This window comes from Magnolia sinica, chromosome 9 (genome assembly GCF_029962835.1).
Source record: "Magnolia sinica isolate HGM2019 chromosome 9, MsV1, whole genome shotgun sequence".
In the NCBI taxonomy this organism is placed as follows: domain Eukaryota; kingdom Viridiplantae; phylum Streptophyta; class Magnoliopsida; order Magnoliales; family Magnoliaceae; genus Magnolia; species Magnolia sinica.
The window spans coordinates 12,836,045-12,854,614 of NC_080581.1; the positions used below are offsets into that span (position 1 = coordinate 12,836,045).

At 41.3% G+C, this 18,570-nt stretch overlaps 1 protein-coding gene across 1 annotated transcript; it reads right to left on the reverse strand.

Moving 5' to 3' along the window:
• Positions 1 to 9,172: 9,172 nt before the first annotated feature.
• Positions 9,173 to 10,755, reverse strand: LOC131256924 (shikimate O-hydroxycinnamoyltransferase-like). The gene has a single exon (XM_058258031.1). It carries the CDS (start codon positions 10,676 to 10,678, stop codon positions 9,323 to 9,325), a length of 1,356 nt encoding a protein of 451 aa, XP_058114014.1. The 5' UTR covers positions 10,679 to 10,755; the 3' UTR covers positions 9,173 to 9,322.
• Positions 10,756 to 18,570: the final 7,815 nt, after the last annotated feature.

Here is an 18,570-nt window from a genome sequence, read left to right on the forward strand (position 1 = left end):
CGGCCTGGACCTGGCCCTCGGTGGCAATTCTTGGTCGATACTCGATGTCAAATTCACCAAGTTCGACTGCCTACTTGGTCAGGCACCCAGATACCTCAAGCTTTTGGAGCACCTATCGGAGAGTTTGGTCAATGAGGACGACTATAGAGTGCGCTTGGAAGTATGGATGAAGTCGTTGAGCAGACACAACCAATGCCAGGGCTAGTTTCTCTAGGCTTAGATATCTTGTCTATGCTGGGACCATTGCCTTGTTAACCTAGTACATTGGATGTTGCTTCCCCTCAGATTCTCTGATCAGGGTTGAGCTCACGGCCAAATTTGGGACAGCCAAGTAGAGAAACAGTGGCTCCCCTTTCTCCAGTTTAGACAACAATGGGGGTGACCCTAAATACTGCTTCAGTTGTTGGAACGCCTGTTCACAATCTAAGGTTCACTCTACCTTTTTACTACCTTTTAGCTTCTGGAAGAAGGGGAAGCACTTGTCGGTTGCTCTAGAGATGAACCGACTGAGGATGACCACTCTCCCGATAAGGCACTAGATTTCCTTCAGGGTCCGGGGGGAACTCATGTCTAAGAGAGCCTTGATCATGTCTGGATTTGCCTTGATCCCCCTCTGGCTAACTTGAAAGCTGAAGAATTTACTCGAGCTCACACCAAACGCTCACTTGGTCGGGTTCAACCTTGTTCACTCCCCAAGTATAGGGTTGTGATGTAGTAATAAACTCGGTGAGACCGAGGTCGAATCCCAAGGGACTGAAACCTGTACATTATCTGAAACTAGGTAGAAATAGAAATAGCCCAAGATGAAATCGAAATCAAATATAAATTGATGAATACTGGTGAAATACTAATATAAAACTTAAGAAATTCAGAGGAAGAAAACTAGGGATTCAGAGGATCCACTTGTAAAGATCAGAGAGATCTTATGCCTGCATCAAGAATCATGGAAATCAAACTGAACTTACTTGATCTAGTCTTCACGAGATGAATGGTATATGAATTAGAATAGATTCCATCATCAACCCATGCCCAGGAGACAAAGCAAGCAATAGAATTAAACTAATTATCAACCAATCAACAATGCATGAAAGTTAGGAAGGATACCGTCATCCAACCATGCCCATGAGACGATGGTGAACAACAGGGCTTCCTGATATCATAAACATCAAAAGGAGGAAGAAATACTTAAAGCCATCGCAGATCTATTGTAATTTCAGTCACAACAAACCATTAAATAAAACTGAAAGTATTCCTTTTAATTGAACTAGAATCAACATCAGTCAGTCTGGCATAAATCAACGGCATAGAATCACTCCTATCACGCCACAAGCTTCACCTCTTAGCCCTATCTAAGAGGTTTAGCCTAACATAATCAGACTAAATCTCAACATAATTCATAGGAAAAAGAAGAAAAATAAAGAAAAAAATACATAAAAATTCCAAACACTTCTCTCTCCACCTCTCTTTCTCTATCTGACTTCCCCTGTTCAAGCACACCCCTTTCTCCACGTTTGGAACTCTTTTTATAGCTGCTGAAGTGGTGAAAATCGGATTTGGAAAGCTATTACACGAGCAGCGAAAGCCTTTTCGCAGCCAAGTTCGGGGCTTCATAACTCTCGCGATCCTTGCATTATTTCTGTAAAATCAACGTCTCTTGGAAGTATTTTGGCTGGCTTACACGATGAACGGTTCAGATCTGTCATATGATCAACGATGGTGGGCCACAACTGCCTGAAAAATTAGATTTCGCGGACATGCATAGCCTTTCGCACGTCCGGCGCTGATGTGATCGGTGGGCCCCATAGAGGTATTTTCAGGAAAATCCACCCCGTCCATTAGATTGCCCTCGAAATTTCGGTCAGAAACGGATGGTTTTTCATGTCCATTGACTCAGAATCAGAGAAGAAATCATTCAAACATCAATTTGAACGTTGCAGGGCAGTCCACTTGTAGCCTCTGTATCTCGCACGTGTGTTTGCATGGGTCCAAAAATTCAGCATAGGTTTGAAGTATTCAAGCCCCTCTACAAGATGGATAGTTTAGATTATTCGTACGTACACTCAGTGGGGCCCACTAGCATCCGCAAATTGGGTGTCGTCCGTCCGTCCGCAGCGCCAAAACGGAAATTTCTGTTTTTGGAAAGAAGATGCGGGTCAGCTGTGACCGGCTTTAGTCGGTTCGGTGCACGGCGGTACGTGTACATGTGCAATGTACACACCTCACATACGAGCCCCACTGTGATGTGTTTCAAAAATCTGATCCATCCATTCATTTTCTCATCTTATTTAAACCGTCGAGACCAAAGTTGAGACAGTTCCAGATATCAGGTGAGCCCAGAATCAACGGTTTATGGGCTGATCTGTCAGTTGGGGTACTTCCATAGTGATCCGAGGGCTGAAATTTGATATGTACGGTTAATTTATGGCCCTCAGGCCATCTATGAAGTCTTGAGCCAATCAAATGCCGGGAACTATGTGATCTTGCATTCTTTACCAATTTCGGGCCTCTTTAACGTGAATGACTTGATTTCCTTGGATCCCTGGCATGTAAATTCTACAGTCTTGGTTCTCTGGAGTGCGTCCCTTGCTCTGGTAACTTCGGAGTGTCAAATCCACGCTTTTAGTGCTATTTTTCAGTCCACGCTCCTGATTGCATCCTGCAATAAAAACACAATTAAAATATGACATTAAGCATTATCATGTACGTAAAATCAGGCAATAACTGGGGTCTGATATGTAATATTTGACCCTCAACAAACCTCATCTGATATTTTCGTAGGATGGAGAAGGTCTCGTCTAGGTCAGGTATGTGGTTGGCCACTTTAACGCTCTTCACTAGAATGTCGTCGACGTAAACTTCCATGGTCTGGCTGATCTGACGAGCGAACATCTTCTTCACTAGTCGCTGATAGGTGGCTCCTACATTCTTTATGCTGAAGGGCATTACTCGGTAGTTACAGGGCTCTTTATCCTACGCTAAAGAAATTCCAACCATTGAAAATTTCCTACACTACGCCTCCATCCAAACCCTTTATAAGGTAACTTCCACTTCAATGAATTTAAAACACAAAAAACTTAGCCATTTTTGTTGACATACAAATGTTTCAGTGGTGGTCGTTTAATCTCCACTATTTCTTCTTGTGTCGCCTACATGAGCCTTGGATTTGGCTCATTTTTTTATTCAATGTTCTAAAATGATCTCGCAAAATGAATAAATATATTGGATCTCTCCAAAAACGTCACAACGGGCCTCACCTAGCTTCCAGGCACAGGGAGTTCACAAAATCCACCTCAAGCAATTGGCTTTCGTACAGTAGAAACTGATTGCAGGGCGTGGAGTTCACAAAAAAAAAAAAAAAAAAAAAAAAAATCTATAGCCCGGACTAGTAAAAAAAAATAAAATCACATTCCAGAATTAATTGATTGGTATGCCATTTTGGCAGGCTGATGACACGGCCATTTAAGAAATCATAGTGATTGGATTTTCCAATGAAATTAACTCTGCATCAAAACTTGGGAAGCGGATTGGAAACCGATTGGGCTACTCACTGCCACCAGCCAATGGCTAGTCGTCGGTGCTATGTGCACCCCAACACGATGTATGGGTCTCATCATTGCCGTCCATCCATTTTTCCTGGTATGAAACAAAAAATGAGGTAGATCAAAATCTCAAGTAGGCCACATAGTGTTGATTGAACTCTCACCATTAAAACTTCTTGGGGCTACAAAAGTTTTGGATCAAGTTGATATTTGATATTTTGCCTTCATCTAGGTTTGTATGATCTAATCTATAAGTCAGATATCAAATAAACATTACAGTGGGCCCTAAGAGGTTTTTAATGATAGGTGTTCAATCACTATTGTTTTCCCATGGTGTGGTACACCTGAAATTTCGATCTACCTCATTTATGGAATAAATCATTAAAATGACATGTATGGATGGACGGTGTAGATAAAACACATAGATCATGGTGGAGCCCACATAACACCGACCACTAGCCACCCATATAGTGGCAAAATCACTAGCCAAACCGCGTCCAAGCGGATTGTGTATTGGGTAATCTCTGTGGGCCCACTGTGGATGTATTTGTCTTTTCCATGCAGTTCATCAGTTTTGCCAGATTATTTTAGGGTATGAACCCACGCATATCCATATGTCAAGTGGACCAAACTCCAAGAAATAGTGGAGATAATGCATCCACCATTGAAACCTTCTCGGGGCCCACAAATAGATATATATTTATCATCCAACTCGTTCATAAGTTCAAATAGATATAAATGAAGGGAAAATATATATTTCAGCTTGATCCAAAATTTTGATGGCCCCATAAGAAGTTTTCAATGATAGGTGTTCAATTCATGTTGTTCCCATCTGAGGTCTATTTTATCTTAAGATATCCTTCAATTTTGAAACCATTTCCTAAAATGAGCTGATAAACAGATGAATGATGAGAATAAGACATACATCATGGTAGGCTGACAGAGTTTACTAAGTTCGCTAAAAGCCTACTGAGTTACTCAGTAGGCTTTGATAGGAACTTCCTATGTTGGGAAGCTAGGTCTAGCCCACCGTGATGTTTGTGAGAAATTCACCCTGAGAGCTAATTTTAGTTATGAGACTAAAAACGAGCCTAATCCAAAGACACAATTGGGCCACAAGAGAGGGAAAATCAAAGAAAGAAATTCTAACCACTGAAACTTTCCTATATTGTTGATGTCTCAAATCTGTAAATAGCAGGGTCTGTCGATGTCATGGACAGACCATTCGATGCCACCGAAGGATGCTTGATGACATCGACAGACCATTCGATGCCATCAGAAAAATTCAAAAAGTCTATGTTTAGTCATTGTAATATTTTGGTGTTTTCTCATTCGATGCCATCGACAGTTTATCGATGCCATAGAAGTCCCAATGAAGGTGTCATCAAGCACGCACGTAGAATTGAGTAAATGTGAAATTTGTTTCCGATTACAATTATACTTCTTGTATATATATATATAGCACAGGGAAAAGAAAAGATGAGAGAGAAAGAGAGTTTTTGAAAAGACAAATCTATAATCAAGTTTCTTAATCCAATAAGAGCTACCCTGTCTATTTGGAATGAGAAATTGCAATCAACATGCTAGATTTCACAATCAATGCCAGTCACCTGTATGCATATGTAACTTGAATGTCATGTGTGAGGATGCATATGGATGAACAATGTGAATAAAGCACATGCATCAATTGATTTCAAAATTCAAAATTCATGGATGTAGTGGATTTCAAAATTCACTAGAAATCTCTATCTATTGCTAGGATGGGATGATATGATACTTGAACTAATTCAATCATTCCCATCATTTACAAATGCCACATGAAAGTTGCATAAGACCAAATGTAATTCCATACCACCCAATCCTACGGTCTAAACAAGCCTAGAGAATTAATGATAGTTTGGCAACCTGGATTTCAAACAAAATGTGTGTGTTTTGAATCTAATATGTTATTTCTTGCATTTGGTAGCCAAGTATTTTGAGCCAAATGGAATAAGGGGTATTTAAAATATACAATTTTGGTGTGTTTTATTATATTTACTTTTTTGTGATTAGTGCGTGATCCATGTGAAATGCCTTTTTTAGTTCTCTTTTAAAAGCAAGAGAATTGCACTTGTAACATAACTGTCACTAGGTTGGTGTATATATGTTATATTGATAATACCTCAAAACTATCCAATGATCACCTACGACACTAAAATGATGTGCTTAGAATGATCCGAATTGTTCATACATTGGCTATCTAAATGGATAGTTAAAAAGTGTCGGTAAGTCGATCGTTTATGATCCTTACGTTTGTGGCCCGCCCAAGGCTCAAAAGTTCCTCATTTTTTGTTAGAGTATATATTTCAATGGGTTTATTACAATCATTATGTCAAATATCACATATGTATACTAATTTGTGATTTAAAATCTGATTTAGTTAATCAAATTCAGGTCGTGAATATACGAAAGAATTTTATTGCATTCCAAATACAAGCTCCAAAGCAAAAGGTTTGGATTCCAGTGCATTCTTGCCAAACACATTAAGGCTTCAAAATCACCTTGATCCTAGTGTAAATGTGATTTGGATTCCATTACATTCTAAATAAAATCTCCCAAATGAGCCATTACTTGAAACAAGCTATGAGATGTTTGATACAACAAAAAATTGGGAGTAGTACAAATAAGATTGTTGGAGGAAGACATCATGATGAGTAAACCAATTTGGTGAGCAAACGTGGGATGCAAACCCATAAAGCTCTGGTATCATAAAATAATTAAGAGAAGGATAGAAAAGTTTCTCTACCCAACTTTTCTTGTATTAACGAGTGAGATATAGTAAGATGGTTATATGGTTGAGTTATCAAGTTCCATGAATCGTGTATGTATGGTTACACAAGGGATCCTTATCCCCTGTTTTCTAGCCGTTAGGATTCCCAAGATTCTTCTCCAATATTTATGCTATTAGCCTGCACTATTTCTCTCTCTACATGCAGACTACACCCTCTCTCTCTCTCTCCCTTCTATGTGTGTGGTACACCTGCCATGCCCACAGGGAAGATGAAAGTATGATTATATCTATGTAGCTATCAAGTGTTGGAGCTTTATTAAGCCTGCACACATGTTCAAATCAGCTAATGCATATGTTATTACATATGCCTGTGTAGAAGACAAGTGCAATATCCAAGCCATCCTTCAAAAGGGTATTTTTATATATAACATAGATTCATTATCCCCATAATTAGATTGGTCCAGTACTAGTCAGGTAGGCCACAATTAATTGAACAAATGAATCATTTTGAAATGTCCATGGGAGTTTTCTAATCCATGCACTTAGTTCTAAAATGATGGCACACCTATTGGTTGGACCACCTTTATCTGTCAGTAGTAGCAACTACATGATAAGGTCCACATGATGGATGGCTTGGATATTTCACTTACGTGCCTTGTTGTAGGTGATGGGGTATACATTAGTTAACTTGTACATGCTTGAAAGCTTAGCCAAGCTCATATGTTGGAAATACGGAAAAATAAAAATAAAAATAAAATTATTTCTTTTGTTTCACTAGGCTGAATGACCTAAAAATTATGTTGTCCTTAAAGCGTGATTCGCCCCCTTATCAATTGCTGATGATTTACAGGAAAATTGCTTCTAAGATAAGACAAGTCAATCTAAATCCTGTGTGCAGCAATCACAAAGGGTCCACTTAGGAACTTTTCAACGCAACTGATCTTCTAGTAGACTCTGTTAGTGGACCTATTTGTAATATTCTTAGAAGGAGATTGCTATATGTGATATTTGATAGTTTTGGAATGGATCTGTTAGAGATGATGACCACTCTGTGACACGAAGTGTAAAGTGTGCCAACCAGCGCCACTATATCCACACTGCCCACACCCCTGCCTGAGCTTGAACGCGCGTGCGTGTGTTCTAGCACTGGAACACGCACCCCGAGTATCTTAATTTTCAAAACTCCAAGTAAGAATACTACACATACCTCCACATATAAGCCACAAGCTTTCTTTTCTCATTTTAGATGTGGGACAAAAGTAAAAGACTGCAGTTTTTCATTTGAAAATCTTCAAAATAATTTTGGCGACAAAACGAAAATGCCGAAATTTTGATTTTTCAAAAACCAAATTTCAATATAAGTTCTTACAATGGGAACCAAGATACTACCATCATCAATCCGAGAAGTGAACCAAGTTTTCACTTGCCAAAGCGCTTCGACCTTGCACATAGATGATCATGCGAAGATAATATATAATAACCATCATAATATATTCAAATATACTTGAAAATGAATAGAAAATGAGAAACAAGATATAGTAGTCTTTCATATTGTGACTATATCTATGAGGAAGTATCGACAAATACTTCTACCATCAAGATAAGGAGAAAACAAAATACAAGAGGCAATTCACAAGTAACCAAAAAGATATTAAAAACTCCGTCTCGCCTCCTCTTTACATCACAAGCACACGCAAAGAAATTCTCAGAGAAAACTCTCTCCCTTAGAAAAATACTTTGTTCCTCCCTCATCTACATCGTATCTAGAGCAAGGAAAAATCCCTTAAGGATTATTTGAATTGGAGGTATTTATATACCATGGATATTTCAATTGGTAAGTATTGCTTAGCTATTGTAATTGCTTGCAATTATAATTTCTTTTTCTTTTTTAATGTAACCTCCTGTTGTAGGCATTGTGGTTCCCCAAAACTGTAATGCATGTGTTTTTTTGGCTTAGAAGTTGAAAATTACTGGTGGTGTGTTGAAGTGTCCAAATTAAATGAACAAGTGCGGCTAAGTCTATCACATAATTACAATTATTGAATACAGTTGGTCATCAATTAACATCTTCTTTATCATCATGGTAATCATCATCATCCTCTTCTTCTACTACTAGTATTACTAATCTTTTCAAATTTAGATTTTTTGCAAGTGTCCTTGTCATTGGTGAAATCTACCTAATTTAGGGTTTTTTAGCATTCATCTCTTTTTTTTTTTTTCTTTTCTTTTTTCTTTTTTTCTTTTTTGAAATTACCTAAATCTCCTTTACTCTGACTTAGTTGACTCCTTGAAACTAGACTGAATTGGCCAGGTTTAGAGTCGACCTGGAAATATAAGGCCGAGCTACAAGTAAAGCAGAGATTGCCTAGTTCAACATCACAGTGAGCCCGGAAGTTTCAACAGTGGGTGCTATTGTCACCATTATTTTCTATTATGTGACCCATAGAGCTCTAGATTAAGCTGATATTTGGGCCCTATCCCTAGAATGACACGACAAAGTGGATGGGCAACATAGATTATACACATACATCAATGTGGGCCCCACGAGTTGGGCCTTGCCTATGCCCAAAAAGGCTTCCGTCCATATCACTTTCTTAGCATTAACCAGTAACTTCTTATTCACTCAAAAAACCATACAACTAATAAATCAAGGACAAAGGCATTTTGGTCTGAAAAATATCCCAAACCTTGTCAAAAGGCCACCGTCAGAATATTTGGAAGGTGGAACCTCTTTCAAGAATTTAACTGTGCAATGATGCCAGTACGATCAAAATCCCAAAAATGGTATGAAGGTAAATTTTGTATTAATCATGTAGTATTTTTTGTAATTTGTTTTTTTAATTAAATATTTAGTTATATAATGTGAGAAACTAAACAAACTTTATTACTCTTATGCTCTTAGGATGATAAGCATGTTGTTTTCCAAATATTCTTTTATCTAGTGAATAAGCATAAACCAAAATAAGCTGCCTAAACCAAAATGACCCATGATCGGAACGGCACTAGCAATCCTCTATAAACTAGCATTAATCCTCTGTAAACCATGGTAAATGGAGTCCTTGAAAGCCTTCATGTGGGCCACCTGCAGGCGGATCGGGAGTAGCATGCTCCCATCCCCTTCTCGCGTTGGTATCAGGTAAGCCTTCCCTTCGAAGCCCAAAGCTGCAGGGCCCATGTGGATAGGTGGGCCCCACCCGAAATCAGCATCGTAGATCGGCATCCCTAACCAGCTGGTGAAGTTGATGTTGGGGCAACCGTAGAACGTCCCTTGGGTACAGCCCAGCGTGTGGGACCCACGGCGAAACGGAGTCAGATCCTTATGACAGGCAAAAAAGTCAAGCGCTGACCTCAGGTAATCGTCCTTCATCATCTCCACTGCTTCTTTCACGCGACTCGCCGAGTGACTCAGTGGGTTCAACACGAGATCACTGCACCGCCCGGCCGGTGTCGTTACGAACACAACGTTACCAAAGTAACCATCAGGAAGCCGAGGATGCAACCGTCCGCGGCCATTAACGGAAACGTACATCTTCGTTGGCTGATCATGGTGGAGCCCACGAGCCTTGCACGCAGCTCTCCACACGTGACCCGCCACCGACTGGAACTGGTTGCACCCGGTCGTTTGTTGCCTGATCTTATTCACTTGTTCACGTGTCAGCCTCAGCATCTCGACTGTTGTCTCCTTGCTCCGTTCCTCATGATCGTCTACATGGCCCAGCATGAGCGGTGGGCGGTCGTACTCCTCATGTTTGAAAGCCGGGGGAACAGGTGGGTCCCGGGCCCGCAAGATTGTCCGGTCGAAGAACGGATCGATGCCCACATGTGCGTCTCCACGTGCAATCCTCGCCCATGCTGAGATGAATTGGAATACGGCAGATCCATCGACGATCGTGTGGTTAATGCCTATCCCCATGCAGACGCCTCCACAACGGAATAAGGTGAGTTGTACCAACAGCAACGACCATTCGCCAATGTAGGTGTTGTAGTCGACGTTGGGAACAAGCTCTCTGAGGCTTGGGCCTGGCTTGAAGTCACCAAAATCATCTATCTGAGCATCCGACTCAGCTTCTACAAACAGAACCCCCATTGCATTGCACTCGAGCTCAAGCCGGCCACTGGGGCCTGGGTGCAACCGGCCTGCAAGAGGGTAGTACTTCACTAAGGCTCTGCTAAGTGAATCCTTCATGAACTCAGGGGAGAAGAAGTCGATTGCAGCATCGGTGCGCTCATAGAAGTAGACGAGCGGAGCATGTGTTGTGGGCTGGATCAGATCAAGGTCCGAGAGCCAGAGCCGGTGGTTCGGTGTCGGCTTGGCCGGTTTGATTGTGCACGAGCCCTTCAAACGAACCATAGCCGTACCGTCTTGCATGGCTACTTCTTGTGTTCTGAACGTCTAAGGGAGTGAAGGGAGCCACACCATTTATTAGGGAAGAAAAAAACTCAAAGAAAGAGAAAAAAAAACAAAAAAGGAAAGAAAGAGAAAAATTCTACACCTCATACTAGGAAAAAATCTTCTTTCCAGAATTATTGAATGGTACGCCATTTTCACATGCGGACGACAGCCATTTAAGAATTGATAGTGATTGGACCATTTTCACATGCGGACGACAGCCATTTAAGAATTGATAGTGATTGGACCATTTTCACATGCGGACGACAGCCATTTAAGAATTGATAGTGATTGGACCATTTTCACATGCGGACGACAGCCATTTAAGAATTGATAGTGATTGGATTTTCCATTGAAAGTAACTCCAGCATCAAAACTTGGGAGACGGATTGGCTACTCCCCCCGACACCAACCCTGTGGCTGGTGGTCGGTGGTCTGTGGGCCCCACCATGATGTATATGTTTTATCCATTATGTTCATCCATTTTTACAAATCATTTTAGGGATTTATACCAAAAATTATAGGGATATAAATCTTAGGTGGACCACACCATAGGAAAACAATAATGATTGGATATCCACCATTAAAATCCTCCTAAGGCCCACTGTACTGTTTATTTGACATCCAATCTGTTGATTATATCATAAAGACCCAGATGAAGGGAAAAAATAAATATCAGCTTGATCCAAAACTTTTATGGCCCCCAAAATATTTTTAATGGTCGTTGTTCATTCAACACTGTTTCATGTAATGTGGTCCCTTTGATATTGAGATATACCTCGTTTCTTCTTTCATAGCAAAAAATGATCTATAAAAATAGGTGGACGGCATGGATGAAATACATACATCATGGTGGGGCCCACAGAGCACTGACCACAAGCCAATGGCCGGTGGCAGGGAGTAGCCAATCCATTTCCCAAAGCTAGTAGTAGGTGCTCTGTGAACCCCAGCATGATGTATGCGTCTAATCCATGCCGTCCATCCATTTTTGCTCGTATGAAACCAAAAATGTGGTAGATCAAAATCTCAAGTAGGCCACATAGTGTGGATTGAACTCTCACCATTAAAAACTCTCCAGGGCTACAAAAGTTTTGGATCAAGCTGATATTTGTTTTTCTGCCTTCATCCAGGTATATACGCATGACATAATGTACAGGTTGAATGTCAAATAAACATTATAGTGGCCCCTATGAGGTTTTTAATGATAGACATTTAATCACTACTGTTTTCCCATGCTGTGGCCCACCTAAGATATTGATCCGCATCATTTACGAAGTAAATAATTAAAATGATCTGTAAAAATGGATGGACGGTGTGGATAAAACACAGATCATGGTGGAGCCCACATAACACCGACCACCAGCCGCAGGGTTGCTAGCTAAACCGCGTCCAACTGGATTGCGTGTTGAGTAAACTCTGTGGGCCCACTGTGCATGTATTTGTCTTAACTACACAGTTCATGTGGCAGGTTATTTTAGGACATGAACCCACACACACACACACACACACACACACACACACATATATATATATATATATATATTTTGGACAACTCTAGTAAATAGTGGAGATAATGCATCCAACATTGAAACCTTCCTGAGGCCTATACATCGATATTTATGTCCTTCAATTTGTTTATAAATTCATACGGACATGGATGAAGGGAAAACACAAATATCTAGTTCGTATAAAAATTTTATGGCACAAGAGAAGTTTTCAACATTAGGTGTTCAATTTATGTTGCTTCCCATGTGTGGTCTGCTTTGGCTCTGGATATTCATCAATTTTGAAACTAATTTCTAAAATGAGTCCATAGAACAGATGGATAGCATGGATAAGATGTAATTTCAAAAATGAGTCCATAGAACAGATGGATAGCATGGATAAGATGTAAATCATGACGGGCTTACAGATTTTACTATTGAAGTTCGCTGAAAGCCTATCTTGTAACTCAGTTGGCTTTGGTAGTAAATTCCTGCGCACTACGAAGCTAGGTCCGACCGTAATGTTTGGGAGAAAGAGCTCATTTTAGTTACGAGGCTAAAAAGGAGCCTGATCCAAGACTCAACTGAACCACATAAGAGGGATAACCGGACAAAGAAATTCCAACCAATGAAAATTTCCTACGCTAAAGAAATTCCAACCATTGAAAATTTCCTACACTACGCCTCCATCCAAACCCTTTATAAAGTAACTTTCACTTGGATGAATTTAAAACACCGAAAACTAATTAGCCTCCTCCGCAACTTTTGTTGCCATACAAATGTTTCATTGGTGGTCGTTTAATCTCCACTATTTCTTCTTGTGTCTCCCACATGAGTCTTGGGTTTGGCTCATTTTTTGTTAAATGTTCTAAAATGATATTGCAAAATGAATAAATAAGGTGGATCTCCCAAAAAAACATCTCAACGGGCCTCACCTAGCTTCCAGGCACAGGGAGATCACGAAATCCACCTCAAGCAATTGGCTTTCGGACGGTAGAAACTGATTGCAGGGCGTAGAGTTCACCAAAGAATTTTTTTTAAAAAAAAATTAAAAATTAAAAATCTATAACTCGGACCAGGAAAAAAAAAAATCGCATTCCAAATTTAATTGAATGGTATGCCATTTTCGCAGGCTGATGACACGGCCATTTAAGAAATGATAGTCATTGGATTTTCCATTGTAAGTAACTCTGCATCAAAACTTCGGAAGCGGATTGGAAACGGATTGGGCTACTCTCTGCCACTAGCCAATGGCTAGTGATCAGTGTTATGTGGACCCCAACATGATGTATGTGTCTCATCATTGCTGTCCATCCATTTTTCCTGGTATGGAAACAAAAATGAGGTAGATCAAAATCTCAAGTAGGCCACATAGGGTTGATTGAACTCTCACCATTAAAACTTCTTGGGGCTACAAAAGTTTTGGATCATGCTGATATTTGGTTTTTTGCCTTCATCTAGGTTTGTAGGACCTAATCTATAAGTCGGATATCAAATAAACATTAGAGTGGGGCCTAAGAGGTTTTTAATGATAGACGTTCAATCACTATTGTTTTGCCATGGTGTGGTACACTTGAGATTTCGATCTACCTCATTTATGGAATAAATCATTAAAATGAAATGTAAAAATGGATGGACGGTGTGGATAAAACACATAGATTATGGTGGAGCCCACATAACACTGACCACTAGCCACCCATCTAGTGGCAGCATCACTAGCCAAACTACGTCCAAGTGTTCACACCCCAAGTGCAGGGTTGTGATGTAGTAATAAACTCGGTAAGATTGAGGTCGAATCCCAAGGGAATGAAACCTATACGTTATCTGAAACTAGGTAAAAATAGAACTAGCCTAAGATGAAATCTAAATCAACTGTAATTTGAGGAATAATGATGAAATAATTATTTAAAACTTTAAAGAATTCAAAGGTAGGAAACTAGAGATTCAGAGAATCCACTCGTAGAGATCAGGGAGATCTTATGCCTGCTTTAAGAATCATTAGAATTAAACTGAACTTCCTCTGATATAATTTTAAAGAGATGAAAAGTATATGAATTAGAATGGATTCTATCACCAAACCATACCCAGGAGACAAAGCAAACAACAGAATTAAACTAATTACCAACCAATCAATATGCTATGAAAGTTAGGAAGAATACCGTCATCCTACCATGCCCAGGAGACGATGTTGAACAACAGGGCTTCCTGACATCATAAACATAAAAGAAAAGGGACATGCTCAAAGCTATCGCAGACCCATTGTAATTTCAGTCACAACAGCCCATTAAAAACTGACAGCATTCCCATAATCAAACTAGTATCAAATTCAATTCAATAAAAACATAAGCAAAAGGTCTCCCCATCACGCTACAAGCTTCACCTCTTAGCCCTAGCTAAGAGGTTTAGCCCAACATGATGGGGTTAAATCTCTCAAAAATAGTCATGGAAAAAAAAGGAATTAAACAAATAAAAATTCAACAACTCTCTCCCTGCTCCTTTACTTCACGTCCAGCCCCCAGCTTCCGATCGGATTCCTCCTATTTTTTTCCTTCTTCTCTCTTTCTTCTCTTTCCTTTATAGCAGGAGAGGGTGGTGGCTGGCTGTTTACGCACGGCAGCTTCCATAGCGGAGTCGGTTGACGTTTTGCGCAGCTCCCTTTACGCAGCCAAGAAGATGAGCAGAACACGGCCCACTTCAATCGTTTCTTTCCGAAAAAGCAACGTCCCTTGGGGTTTTTTTGGATGAGGTACACGATGGACGGTTTGGATTATCTGTCTGACCGAAGACAGTGGGCTACAACCGCCCGGATTTCCCGGACGGTCTCGGACGTGCGTAACAAGGTGTGCGCTGGTGCTTGGTGGGGCCCATAATCAGCGTCTGTTAAGAAATCTACTCTGTCCATTAACTTCGTGATGAAATTTCTGGTGGAGGTAGATGGTTTTGGAGTGCTTTTGATATGGCCCAACTGCTGGATCTTACGGCCGTTTAATCTGCTTTTGAACGGTTGGGAACCAATCCTCGCTTGTCTTTTGCAATTATGTCACCTAGGTCTTGGTGATTTGGGTCGTAGAATTCTGATGGACCATCCAGATTGGACCGTCGAATCAAGATGGTGGCCCACTGCACCCAACCGTAAGCTCTGTTTGAGCGCTGGAGGAAGGTGCCGTGAAGAAGACTCGGTCAAACCGAGTTTGACTGGTTTGAGCAGTCCAGTGGGACACGGGAGTGTACCGCACGGTGCACTCTCACCTTATATGTGGGGTCCACTGTAATGTATATGAGAAATCCACACCATCCATCTTGTTTCTCTTCTACTTTAAGTGGTTGAGACCAAAATTGAAGCATATCCAGATAGCAGGTGGGCCCCAGTTTAACAATTTGTGGGCTGATCTTGCTATTGGGCCTCTTTCACAAGGATAGAACGGATGAAATTCGATATGTACGGTTAATTTATAGTCCTCAGGCCATGTATGAAGTTTCGAGCTGAGAAGATGGTTAGAACCCTGTGATCTTGCATTCTGGCTGATTTTTGGGTTACTTGAGCTTCAGTTTCTCAGTTTTCTCAGATCTCTGGAATGTAAATCCATTAATCTTGGTCCCCTGGGTCCATCCCTTGCCCTGGTGCATTCTGAGCGTTAATTTCATGCTTTTAGTTTCCTTTTTCAGCCCAAGCTCCTAAAGTCACCTTGCAACACAAACACGATTAAAATAGTTTGTTAAATAGTATCATGTTCATAAATGCAGGCAATAACTGGGTCTAATATGCAATATTTGACCCTCAACACCAAGCGGATTGTGTACTGAGTAAACTCTGTAGGCCCATTGTGGATGTTTTTGTCTTATCCATGCAGTTCATCAATTTTGCCAGATTATTTTAGGGCATGAACCTACGCATATCCATATGTCAAGTGGACCAAACTCCAAGAAATAGTGGAGATAATGCATCCACCATTGAAACCTTCTCAAGGCCCACTGTCACGCCCCAAACTCGGGAACCGGGCTCACAAAATTCCCGATCGCCGAATCTGGCGCCGACAGCCTCCGTAGAACCCCATTCTCGGCTCCCAGCGCCCATTCGCCAGGTTCCGATCCTGGGATGCTACAAGGAGGATTTTTAACATCCGTTTGATTCGTAATAAGCATAACCAAAGGCATAACCCACAAACAACAACCAAAAACTCCATCACATTTCCACTATAATCAAAAACTTTCCAAGTACAATGAGCATAAGGGAAATACAATGAAGATAGACCAAAACTCCAAAAGAAGATCAGCCACGCGTCCAAGCCTCAGCGCTGCTGCGATCCAACGTCACCTGCACACAACGGTCGTGCATAAGCTTATAGAAAGCTTAGAGGGTGGTGAAAGTGTATGCTCAAGGTGATAATGTAGTCATGCAGTATCAGAGTAATGCGGAACATGCTGATGAATGCTAAGAATCCCATTAGCCGTACCAAGGCCATGCGGTGCAAAGAATGATGTCGGCCATATCAAGGCCATGCAATGCAAAATGCAAGTCAAGCATACAAATCCTCATTTAAGTCCACACGTCAATACGGTTCAAATCTGGAATATCACCGGGGTCTAGTACACTCCAAGCCGATTGCCGCCCCATCGCGCGCAATAAGGTGAGTGGAAAAGACCTCACTATCCGCCCGCCAATATCGGGCTCGGCTCGTCAATAGCGGACCCATTCCTCGAGCCGGTCGAACTCCTAGCATTGCCCCTACTCTCGGGCGAGTAAGGCCGCACCCCCTTCCAACCGACCACGACACGGTGGAAAGCGCAACCGTCTAATCGGCACCCCGCGCTCATGCACCCACTCGGCCTAGACGTTGGAGCAACCTCCTCGGTACCATAAGGGTTTAGGGACTTTCACCAGGATATCTATCGCACCCCATGTAGAAGAGTATTCTGGTATCCAATCCCGCCAACCACGATGCGTCGGAGGCTATGGCCCGATGTCGCTAGGGCGTACGTGACAATATCACACAATGCAAATGCATGAATCACACTATCCATCATGCACAGCAATCTGCGCGTATCGTGCGCTCATGTAGGGCAACACCCCCTACACGGGAGTCCCTAAACAATCTACCCAAGGACTTATGCTATGATCATCATCTCTCATATCAAGCATACATATGATGCATATGATCATGAATTTATGGAATTTAAACATGCTATATAGGATGGATGACATGCATAACGAAGGTGGGCCTAGACGACCTGCACATAACACGCATGGGCCCGCCGATGGGCCCTAGGGAAAGGCATAATGCGGACATTTAACCAACATCGTACTTGCAATGTGGACGTCAAACCAACATTGCTCCCAAGGCACGACTGTCATAAATCATGTCGGGATTGCACATTGCAATGGACCTTTGGTATATCCCATTGGGCCTTCAATACATCAAATGAGCCGTATCATATGGCCTATATTCATTAAGCGGGCCGCACCAATGGGCCTTATGTATATTGCAATGGGCTATAACCCGGGGGCTTCAGAACATATCAAATAGGCCTAAGCTTATGGGTCTTACACGTGTCAAATGGGCCTCGACAATTGGGCTCCATATGTACATCAAATGGGTCTACTCACCTGGCCTTATATGAATCAAATGGGCCTTACCAATTGGACCCCATGTGCACATCAAATGGGCCTCACCAATTGGACCCCATGTGCACATCAAATGGGCCTCAACTCATTGGCCCCATCACATCAAATGAACCTCGACCCATGGGCCCCTAATACATTAAATGGGCCTCGACCCATGGGCCTCTAATACATTAAATGGGCCTCGATCCATGGGCCTTATATATACATCAAAGTGGGCCTCAACCATGGGTCACAAGTACTGAGGTGGGCCTCAATCACGGGCCTCAACATTAGTAAACAAAAAAAATATATACATATAATATAGTATATGATATGAATATAGTATATAATATATATACATAATACATGTATATAATATTATATGAAATATAATATTATATATATATATATATATATACACACACACACACATCACAGTGGGCCCACACACTCATCACAGTGGGCCCACACACATCAAAGTGGCTCCACGTCCACCGTCCAGGCGGACGGTGGGAATGAAACACATACATCAATGTGGGCTCCATGTGGGGCCCACCATAGTGTTTATAATTCATCCAGACCATTGATAAGGTCACATGGACCAAGATGAACGGTGAAAACAAATTTCATCCCGATCCAAAACTTCTGTGGGCCCCAAAAGGATCTCAACGGTAGGAGTCCGGTCCCACTGTTTCTTATGGTATGGGCCATCTGAGTTTTGGATCGAGCTGATTTTTGAGATTGGACGACTGGATTCTTCAAACCTGATATTCTTCAGGAGATCC